We start from the raw sequence: 11872 nt of genomic DNA on the forward strand, positions 1-11872 counted from the left end.
GATAGTTTGGCTACAAGCACAAAACTTTTCAGGAAACGTAAGTGCAGTGATGCTCATCTTTGGCTGAAAACCAACAACCAGCCCTGCATTCGCCTCTTTGAACTTTAATAGCATTAAAAATGTACATGGCAGCAGGATTCGCGCGAGGTGTGCCAGTCACAAATGATCATAAACTCACCCTGTCGGGATACTGTTTCTGCACACAACCAGTACACATTTTGGATCAGACAGTTAAGAAAACAGCACAGTTCAAAAGCACTGAGACGCTTCCGTGTTTGTCTTCTTCTCTGAATTCTCTGTACGATTGTGGTGAGTATAGCGCCCCCATCGAAAGACATTAGCAAAAATGTGTGACGTTTCAGGTCACCCTACAGATTTTATTAAATAAAATTTGTACACAATGAATTGTATTTTATTTTATTTTTTGTATGTTGTGTGTGCAGTACGCTATTGATTTTATTTTTTAATCTTGTTTTTTTTTTTTTTTTTTTTTGGACCCTGAGTCTGTTAAAGGTGCCCTAGAATTAAAAATTGAATTTACCTTGGCATAGTTGAATAACAAGAGTTCAGTACATGGAAATGACATACAGTGAGTCTCAAACACCATTGTTTCCTCCTTATATAAATCTCATTTGTTTAAAAGACCTCCAAAGAACAGGCGAATCTCAACATAACACCGACTGTTACGTAACAGTCGGGATCATTGATATGTATGACCCCAATATTTGCATATGCCAGCCCATGATTGAGGCATTAGACAAGGGCAGGACATCTGGATGTGCACAGCTGAATCATCAGACTAGGTAAGCAAGCAAGGACAATAGCGAATAATGGCAGATGGAGCGATAATAACTGACGTGATCCATGAATACATGATATTTTTAGTGATATTTGTAAATTGTCTTTCTAAATGTTTCGTTAGCATGTTGCTAATGTATTGTTAAATGTGGTTAAAGTTACCATCGTTTATTACTATATTCACGGAGACAAGACTGTCATTATTTTCATTTTTAAACACTTGCAGTCTGTATATTTCATAAACACAACTTAATTCTTTATAAATCTCTTCAACAGTGTGTAATGTTAGCTTTAGCCACGGAGCACAGCCTCAAACTAATTCAGAATCAAATGTAAACATCCAAATAAACACTGTACTTACACGATTAGACATGCTGCATGACGAACACTTTGTAAAGACCCATTTTGAGGATTATATTAGCTGTGTGGACTTTGTTTATGCTGTTAAAGGCAAGCGCAAGCTCCGGGGGCGTGGAGCATGAGAATTTAAAGGGGCCGCAGCCTGAATCGGCGCATAGTTAATGATGCCCCAAAATAGGCAGTTAAAAAAATGAATAAAAAAATAATCTATGGGGTATTTTGAGCTGAAACTTCACAGACACATTCAGGGGACACCTTAGACTTTTGAAAACACGTTCTACGGCACCTTTAAGTTTGATGACATCCATGATGATACATCCACATCCCACACAGCCTCTGACTTTTCCTCATTTACTTCTGCTAAAATAAGTCAGTTAATTGTTTTGCAGTGGGAATTATAATTCACGTTACATATTGAACATATATATTTTAAGCAGATTTGACATTTACACAGTTTATTAATAATAATAATAATAATAATCTATTTCAAATAAAACTTTACGGAGGCCCCAGTTTGAGAACCACTGCACTAGGGGGAGCATCCCGTTTCTGCGGACTATCAGTTCTTACAGCAGACAGCAGTGTTGCCATGTCTATTGAATATATGCGACTGAAGTCATTTATGTGTATAAATGATAAAGTAGCGAGTTGTGTGTGTTTTTTAGTCCAGTTTCATTCATGCATTTCATCAAAGCTCAAATCCAGCTGGTAGCTAATTTTGGTTTGGCAAGTCACACAGGCTCGTTTTAACTGCTTGTTTTGCGAGATCTGGCAACAGTGTTTTACAGTCAACATGGTCTGATTTAGCATGCACGTGGATGAAAATCGCAGCACTAATAAAAATGTTGTTTTGGTTAGAATACAGTTGGTTCGTAACCACTACCATCCATGAAAAGAGTCTTCCAGCTAACTGCTCTGAATGTCTAGCATGGTTTAATATTTTGTAACTCCCTCTCAAAACATTTTGTTTTACGTTTTTTTTTTTTTTTCGTCTACTAAGTTACTGTAAATAACCTAAGGCAGCCATGTCCCGCGGAAAGAAGAAGAAAAAGAAGATTCCCCAACCCGACATGTACAGGAAATGTTTTATCTGCGGTAAACAGTACGGAGATCAGGTTTGGTTTTTTTTTATAGTTTAATAATTTCACAAATGACAAAGTTGGGTTTATTTGATGATTTAGTCTATTATTATGAATTGTTGTCCTTTAATTTAATTTAAACATTGCACTTAACATTATATTAACATTATTCAAAGAATTTAAAAAAGCCAATAAGAGTTATGTGCTACATGACGGTTGGGATGTTCTCATCCTGAAAAGTGTTTGATTGGACAAAATGAGTGCATGCGGGATGAGTCAAATATTTCAGTCCGTTTTCAAGGAAGAGAAAATCTGTAAATTTCTAACGTATATTTGCTAAAAGTTGTTTTTTTTTTTTTTTTTTTTTTTTTTGTCAACTTATAGGATTAGAAGTGTGTGTTTTGATAAATAGAGAATTGCTGTACAGGTTGAGTAGACATTTGTAGTCTAAAATTTAGCTTTGCTCCAGAGACTTTCAGTGGGGTGTACTCATTTTTTCATCACCCTAATTTGAGTAATCTAAGTTATATTATTAACCTTACTTTCATGTTATAAGTTAAACAGATGTTATATAAAACTTAGTCATGTCAACATTTTGGAAATTGTTTTTGTGTTCATTGAGATATTGCTTAAAATGTTACTTTTCAAATGAGGTTTTCTCATTTACGCTGAGCATTGTGTATAAAGAAAAGCAGAAAGTTGGCCACTGCGTGGCTGAGTTGCTGTTGTTCCCAATTGCTTCCACTTTGTTATGATACCATTAACAGTTTACCGTGGAATATTTAGTAGTGAGGAAATTTCATGAATGGACTTATTGCACAGGTGGCAACCTATCACGGTACCACACTTGAATTCACTGAGCTCCTGAGAGCGACCCATTCTTTCACAAATGTTTGTAGAAGCAGTCTGCATGCCTAGGTGCTTGATTTTATACACCTGTGGCCATGGAAGTGATTGGAACACCTGAATTCAATGATTTGGAGGGGTGTCCCAATACTTTTGGCAATATAGTGTACATACATATACTAATTTTTCTTTTTCTTTTTTTTCTTTTTTATTTATTTACAGAATTTGGACGCTCATATGCATTCTTATGTCCACCATGAGGCAATTGAACATCTCAAGGGCAGGTATGGAATTACAGAGAACTGATTATAATGTCCTTCTCAGGTATAAAAAGTAAGAAAATATGCACTTTTGTTATTGCAGTGAACAGTTGCATAAGTGTTGGGCTTGTGACATATCCATGATGGGACTAGAGCAGTACAAGGAGCATATTGCCACCCGCAAGCACACATACAGTCTGTACAAACTCCACAAGAAAAGAAAAAAACAAAAAGGTCTTCAAGTGAACTATGATATTGACCTGACTGATGAGGAGTTTATAACCCTTCAAACAGAGCAACAAAAGTAAGTTAGTCATCTCATAGACATTTAACTGTATAATAGAAGTTTTTGATTAAAAAATGATTGATAAATTTCCTTTTTAAAATAAACTGGCCTGTTATTTTTTTCAATATATATATTAATATAGATCAAAGATGCAAACGTTTTTTGGTTTTTCCGTCCATTTAGGATGGAAGGACCGAGGACAGAGAATTGTTTTGTCTGCTGTCACAATTTTCCTGTTCAGGTTAGCAATTTTGTGTAACTTTTTTTTTTTTTTTAAATGCACTGCCTTTCCTTTGAGAGTGACAACATTATGGATGAAGGCTAAAATAACCAGCTTTATCATTTTTCAGTGAATTAAAAACATAAAGAAAAAAAAATTAAATTAAAAAGTTTGATGTAATGACAGAACTGTGTTTTGTCTGATGATTTAACTCATTGGCCTTTTTATACCCAAATTAAATGTTTTTTTATGGTCATTTTTTTTTACTGTAAGCAAGCACATAATGGCTAAGGATGTATATCATATATCTGTTCTTTTAAAATTACCTTCATCTCTGCTGTCACAGGATTTGGACGTACATATGCACAGTATTGTCCACCATCAGGCAGTTGAGCAACTGAAGGGCAGGTATGGGACTAAAAGCCATTGATTGATTGATACATCTTTTGCTCATGTTGTTTCAAACCAGTGTGACTTTAAACTCAGACTTTTAAGCTTAAAATAAATGTACAGTCTTCTTCCTACAGTCCACAAGTGCATAAGTGTTGGGCCTGCGACATGTCTAAGACAGGAATGGCAGAGTTTAAGGTGCATGTTGGCACTCTTTATCATGAATACATGCTGTTTGAACTCCGAAAGATTACAGCAGATGGAAAAACAGTGGACTACAGTGCTGAAATTGATGAACTTAGAGCCCTTTGTGTCCAAAGAGATCAACAAATGTAAGCTTGTCAGCTTGTACGTTATGTGTAATTGTGTGCGTTTTGAATGAATGATGGTTGAGTTACTGAACAGTTCTATCAATTCACACAGAATGTGTGTTTGCATCCCACTTTGCTGCCTTTTTTTTTCTCAATTACTATCCGAGCATATGCGCAAATCTTTGTATGATCGTGATTCACCCATTACCTTCATACTAAAATCTATTCTGAATTTACGAAAAATTGTAGGAACAACTGACACAGGTTATAAAATGCCATACATAGACATTTTATCTTAAATATGTTTTATCCTATACAGTAAAAGAGTAAAAGGTGTTATAGCTCAAGCTGCAAGGTTCCTCTGCCTAAAATGCAGATACACGCATGTACAGCTGACTAATGGAAATCTGTAATCTGGGTTTGTATAAAAGATGTTTATGAAGTTAATCTGATTTTGAGGAAGGCGCACATTGCATTACTTCAGACATATTATTTTGCTGAGAGGGATGAAAGGAGTCGGTTTGAGTGTGTTTTATAAAAACCACTAAACTTAAAGGTGCTATAGAGGATGTTTTCGATGACTGAGAATCCAAAGACTGTTACTGAGTTTTTGAAATGAGCGCATGCGTAAGAACAACCCCACTCCTTCACAGCTCATTTCGAGGGAACGCCTCCCAAAACTCGTGCACGAGTATTGGAACATGAGTGTTTGTTTACCACCGGCATTCGCTGTATCATGTTAGTAGATTCATTATGTCGGACTCACCGCAGGTAACTCATAATCTGCAGTTGTTACTCCTGACAAAAACATTGCATGCGGCGCCTGTGGAAAGTTACTGGAGCGCACATGTCTCTCACAAGGAACGTAATGGCAGTGATTGACAAGCCAGAGGGCCAATCGTTTATGCAATGATTATACAAACGATTGGCTGATGTTTTTAAGGCCCTATCTCATGCACAGATGATGTATATTAATATTATTCCTTTCAGTGCACCTAATAAATAGTCTTTTATCAGTTAGTAAAGACAGTTTCAAGTAATATTGCAAAAATGTATAAAATAAAACATCCTCTATAGCACCTTTAAAGGGTTAGTTCACCCCAAAATGAAATTTCTGTCATTAATTACTCACCCTCTTGTCATCCCAAACCTGTAAGACCTTTGTTCATCTTTGGAACACAAATTTAAGATATTTTTGATGAAATTCAATTGGTTTTTTCTTTATCTCCCACAGAAAGCAACGTAATTACCACATTCAAGGTCCAGAAAAGTAGTAAAGACAGTTAAAATAGTCAACGTGACTGCAGTGACTAAGGGCCTGTCCCAAACGGCACACTTCTACGCACTTTCAATTTGTGGACTTACAATGGCTGCCATGTGCGCATGTCCGTTAAAAGTCCACCAGACCGTAGGGTGTCCCATTTGTCATTTTTAGGCATCAGAAGGGTGCTCGCAAGCACCCCCTTGGTGGCCGATATGCGCCCTCGATGCGCACTTTTGCTGAGCCCGCACTGGTGCGAGCTCCACAGCAGACTTCTTCCCAACAGTCAAAGCGACATTACGTCACGAAAGTGCGGACTCGTAGGAAGGCCGTGAGTGTTAAGGGTGCCATTTGGGACAGGGCCTAAGTGCAGTGACTGCACTTCAACCTTAATGATATGAAATGACGAGAATACTTTTTGTGTGAAAAAATTAAACAAAAATAATGGCTTTATTCAACAATTTGTATCTCCCCTGTCATTCTCTTATGCTGTTTACATTGTATAGACAGTGCAGAGCTTCTGTGTTCTACGTCAGAACACCAGCTCAGTATTGGTTGACGCTGTTCACGTGAGCAACACAACGCATGTGTATGATGCTGACGCAGGAGCTGGCCAATAATAAGTCTGACAGAGAGATGAAATTGTTGTAAAATGTTTTCCAAAAAAAATTTTTTTTTGTTTTTGCACACAAAAAGTATTCTCGTCGTTTCATAACATTAAGGTTGAACCATTGTAGTCACGTTGATTAATTTAATGTTGATTTTCTGGACCTTGAATGTGGTAATTACGTTGCTTTCTGTGGAGGATAAAAAAAAACCTCTTGGATTTCATCAAAAATATCTTACTTTGTGTTGTGAAGATGAATGGTCTTACGGATATGGAACGACATGAGGGTGAGTAATTAATTAATTAATTAATTTTTGGGTGAACTAACCCTTTAAGCATGCTAAATTTAACATTAGATCGAGGTTAGGAACAAATGTATGTGTGTGATTCATGTGTTGTGATTTTTCATGAGAAGTTCTCCTGTGTGTACAAATACAACAAATCTATTCAATGGTCCCTTTACGCTCACTGCTGCTTGTTTTCTTTATTGTAAGGAAAGAGACAAGGAAAGAGAAAAAAAAGATGTGGAAAAAATCAAAAAGGCAGAAGTCACTGTTGTTAAATCAGACAGAAAACACAAGTGAGTGCATGCATTTAACACAACCTGTCATAGTGGGTGAGGAGTTCACAAATGACTAGTTGCTACTATCATGTCATCTCTTCCTCTCTTTTGAAAATCAAAATGACCATCCAGAATCTATCCAGCTTAACCAAAAACTGCCTAAACGGAGACAAGAGAGCATACTTGATATGGACAGATCAAATGGGCCACTTCTGAAAAGGCCTTGTCTTAAGAAACCATCAGAGAATCTTCCTCAAGAAATGTCTGCTCGTGGCATAACGACTCCAAAAACTGAAGATGGTACATCTGCTGGGTCTACATGTGGCCCTGGACTGGTCCAAAGCAGGATGGAGGCCAACAAACCCAAATTGACACCACTACAAAAACACACTCATTCCAAAAAGTCTATGTGGAAAGTTAACAGAGCAGCATCACAGAGTCAACAGGGTGCAACCAGGTGAATAAATCATGAGTTTTACTTTTTTTCAGTTTTTTTTTTTTCTTTGCTTCCCCTTTATGCAATTCTTTGAGACTCATTCTTTCATAGTCTCTTGAGAGTTAACATTTTAAAATTCACTTATGTTTAAAAGTCATAAAATTAGATCCACAAACATGTTTCTGACTCAGAGATCTGTTGTCTATGACATTTAAACTGTGATCTCCTCCTTTTTCTTAGAGAAGGCATGAATGTGCAAGAGCCAAACATTGATTCTCTTCCATCTGGAACTTCACTGGCTGAAATATCTGACAGCCAGGCTTCAGGAAATGACTGCCAGGCAGTAGAGATAGTTGAAAATGTTCAGCCTCATACTGTGTGTGTCAAGAAAAAGAAATCAAATGTGCGTGAAACAGAACAGGGAGAAACATCACTGGAGCATCACAACAGCTTTGAAACCAACTCTTGCAATGTCCGGAAAAACAAGAGAAAAAAACAAGTATGAGAGTTTTAGAGTGAAGTTGTAACAAGTAATCTTTAGAAATGCTTGGTAATTTATTTTATGTTTTCACAGGACATTTCACATAATCTGAATCCCAAAACAAATGACAAAATATCTAAAAAAAGTGAGTATTCAGCTTTGTTATAGTTTTAATTAGCATTTGAGTTTTGTAAATTTGGTAAAATGTAATTTTACAAATTAGTCATGAGTTATTATGATCTCAATCAGCTGTAATTGATAATTCAACAGTGTCTCTACCATCATAAATCTAATTGATCAGTAATATATAGAAGGTACAGTGGGTACGGAAAGTATTCAGACCCCCTTAAATTTTTCACTTTTTGTTATATTGCAGCCATTTGCTAAAATCATTTAAGTTCATTTTTTTCCTCATTAATGTACACACAGCACCCCATATTGACAGAAAAACACAATTGTTGACATTTTTGCAGATTTATTAAAAAAGAAAAACTGAAATATCACATGGTCCTAAGTATTTAGACCCTTTGCTCAGTATTTAGTAGAAGCACCCTTTTGATCTAATACAGCCATGAGTCTTTTTGGGAAAGATGCAACAAGTTTTTCACACCTGGATTTGGGGATCCTCTGCCATTCCTCCTTGCAGATCCTCTCCAGTTCTGTCAGGTTGGATGGTAAACGTTGGTGGACAGCCATTTTTAGGTCTCTCCAGAGATGCTCAATTGGGTTTAAGTCAGGGCTCTGGCTGGGCCATTCAAAAACAGTCACGGAGGTGTTGTGAAGCCACTCCTTCGTTATTTTAGCTGTGTGCTTAGGGTCATTGTCTTGTTGGAAGGTAAACCTTCGGCCCAGTCTGAGGTCCTGAGCACTCTGGAGAAGGTTTTCGTCCAGGATATCCCTGTACTTGGCCACATTCATCTTTCCCTCGATTGCAACCAGTCGTCCTGTCCCTGCAGCTGAAAAACACCCCCACAGCATGATGCTGCCACCACCATGCTTCACTGTTGGGACTGTATTGGACAGGTGATGAGCAGTGCCTGGTTTTCTCCACACATACTGCTTTGAATTAAGGCCAAAAAGTTCTATCTTGGTCTCATCAGACCAGAGAATCTTATTTCTCACCATCTTAGCAAACTCCATGCGGGCTTTCATGTGTCTTGCACTGAGGAGAGGCTTCCGTTGGGCCACTCTGCCATAAAGCCCTGACTGGTGGAGGGCTGCAGTGATAGTTGACTTTCTACAACTTTCTCCCATCTCCCGACTGCATCTCTGGAGCTCAGCCACAGTGATCTTTGGGTTCTTCTTTACCTCTCTCACCAAGGCTCTTCTCCCCCAATAGCTCAGTTTGGCCGGACGGCCAACTCTAGGAAGGGTTCTGGTCCTCCCAAACGTCTTCCATTTAAGGATTATGGGGGCCACTGTGCTCTTAGGAACCTTAAGTGCCGCAGAATGTTTTTGTAACCTTGGCCAGATCTGTGCCTTGCCACAATTCTGTCTCTGAGCTCTTCAGGCAGTTCCTTTGACCTCATGATTCTCATTTGCTCTGACATGCACTGTGAGCTGCAAGGTCTTATATAGACAGGTGTGTGGCTTTCCTAATCAAGTCCAATCAGTATAATCAAACACAGCTGGACTCAAATGAAGGTGTAGGACCATCTCAAGGATGATCAGAAGAAATGGACAGCACCTGAGTTAAATATATGAGTGTCACAGCAAAGGGTCTGAATACTTAGGACCATGTAATATTTCAGTTTTTCTTCTTTAATAAATCTGCAAAAATGTCAACAATTGTGTTTTTCTGTCAATATGGGGTGCTGTGTGTACATTAATGAGGAAAAAAAATGAACTTAAATGATTTTAGCAAATGGCTGCAATATAACAAGGAGTGAAAAATTTAAGGGGGTCTGAATACTTTCTGTACCCACTGTACATATCATAAGGTTTATCTGTGTGTGTGTGTGTGTGTGTGTGTGTGTGATTCTTAGGGAATGTGAATATGTTGATGACGCTGTCTTCAAAAGAAGATGAGTTGACCAGCTCTTTGGAGATTGTGGGTGACGAGTTGTTCCAGGCGTACTCCACCCTGCAGAGTGCTTACACCGAAGTTCAGCATCTACTAGCTGTTAAACAACAGGTACGTGGCTGTTCCATTAATCACCATCGCAAGCTCTTTTCATCCTTCATGTTTTAGAAGTCTACAATTTCTTTTGAAATTAGATCTGCACAAAATGGAAGTTGTGCTGATCTTTTCTTCCCTATTGTTACGTATATCTAAGTGAAATGGCTTCTCGAAAAAGAAAAAATGTAGGACTGGAGTGACAGGTTGTCCCGCCCACACGCCAGTAAATGCCATCAGAATTCAGAGATTAAAGATTACAAGGGCACTTGCATTTAAAAAATGATGTGTACAAATAAAACATTTATAATAATTACTGCAATATTCCATTAAAAAAACAAACAAGAAATGTCAATTTTGATTTCATGGTGACATTTCTAATTAGCATCTTTGCTCAACATTTTTCCCCACATTCCTTTTCTGTAGCCATTTAGTAATATCATGCATTTTTTTTAATTATACAGTAATTAGAACAATTAATACCAATACTTTTTTATACAAAATAAATACAATATTGGTTCTTCTATTGTCAGGTAACCTCAGAGATGGCGTCGCTCAGGGAGAAGCGCATAAAGATTCTGCAGGATATGAAGAGTAAGAGCTTTTTTATCATCCCATATTTTTTTTCAGTTCAAGTCATGGACTAATAAAGTATTCCTACTTAAGAAATGTTTGTTTGTTTGTTTCAAATCTGAGATTAATATGTAATGTTAATTACACTTGCTTGTTTATGCTTGAAATGTTTTGTCAGATCCCAGTAGGTGTTCCACACATTCAGACCAGCAGGTGGAGCTAAATGCCTCCTGACAGCTGTGGAGGAAAGATTACTCATGGCCATCCCTGTGAGCCTCATGGAGCAGCTGCACAGTAGGACTCAATCTCAGGAGTATCTGATTCTGGTCCCAACCTCTCAGTGCACAAAAATAACCTCTGTGAGCATGCGTCTCATCTGAGAGCACAGACTGCATCATTGTAACAGACTTTAATGCATTGATAGTTGTTTTATTGCAGTTCACATTGAATTATGTTCTAGTTTGATCAGATTGATGCAGATTATTTCTATGAAAAAAGCAATAGTTTTTTTTTTTTGCTCTGATTCTGGCATGATGAAAAGTCATTTCTATCTTCAAAGGATCATCGAACGTGAAATTGCATAAAAAAGGTCACCTAAAATCTCATTTTAGTCAAGATTGTCTGAGGTACTTTGTCAATCTACAAGGACATGAAAGGATGTCATAGACTACCATCTGAAGATTCAGGTATATTATAAGTCTTTCATAATAGCATTAGCAGAATATGTACATTCCCTGCCTAATACAATAAGTAGTGTAGTAATATGGATTTATCAGTTCAAATATTAGCTCATTCAGACTTTCTGATGTTTGTAGTTATTTTCTTTACAGGAATCTGAATAATATTTTGAAATGTTGAATGTATTTAGTTGTTTTCATCATTTGTGCAACTCCAGCAGAAGATAATTGTTCATCCTCAAGGATAACCATGCGTTTATCCATTGCTTGCAGTCATGAACGAACATTTGTTGTACTATTTAGTGCTGTTTGTTTATGCTTTGCAAATCATGGCTATGGCAACAAGTGGAATAGAACAGTGCAAAGTACTTTATTTGAATTATTTACAGTTGCACAGTAGCACACACATTTTAGAAGGATGGGTTCAGATTTGTGTCATTTATGGCATGACGGCTTATTACATTTAATGAGACAACATTTTGAAAAATTAAGGTAATCTAAATGGGGTAGTTTACTAAATAGGTTTTTAACAAGACCTAAATGGGCTGTCATGGTCCATTCAGGAGCTCATAATTAATTCAGTTTGTTCTGTACCAGCATTGGCTGAAG

The 11872-nt window shown here is 37.3% G+C and overlaps 2 protein-coding genes across 2 annotated transcripts in view; one reads left to right on the forward strand and one right to left on the reverse strand.

The window, feature by feature from the left end:
- Positions 1-299, reverse strand: part of churc1 (churchill domain containing 1) — a 5703-nt gene extending 5404 nt beyond the window's left edge. Inside the window, exon 1 of the mRNA XM_067383831.1 lies at positions 179-299. Within this exon, the coding sequence (XP_067239932.1) occupies positions 179-217 (39 nt within the window). The 5' untranslated portion in view covers positions 218-299. The remainder of the gene's footprint in view (positions 1-178) is intronic.
- A 1678-nt stretch (positions 300-1977) lies between these two features.
- On the forward strand, positions 1978-10891 carry znf106b (zinc finger protein 106b). Its single transcript, XM_067383832.1, has 13 exons — positions 1978-2273; positions 3306-3367; positions 3447-3647; positions 3813-3870; positions 4196-4257; positions 4377-4571; positions 6913-6998; positions 7113-7437; positions 7657-7915; positions 7991-8042; positions 9883-10031; positions 10547-10607; positions 10765-10891. Exons 1-13 carry the CDS (start codon positions 2184-2186, stop codon positions 10818-10820), a joined length of 1656 nt encoding a protein of 551 aa, XP_067239933.1. The 5' UTR covers positions 1978-2183; the 3' UTR covers positions 10821-10891.
- Positions 10892-11872: the final 981 nt, after the last annotated feature.

This window comes from Chanodichthys erythropterus, chromosome 4 (genome assembly GCF_024489055.1).
Source record: "Chanodichthys erythropterus isolate Z2021 chromosome 4, ASM2448905v1, whole genome shotgun sequence".
In the NCBI taxonomy this organism is placed as follows: Eukaryota; Metazoa; Chordata; class Actinopteri; order Cypriniformes; family Xenocyprididae; genus Chanodichthys; species Chanodichthys erythropterus.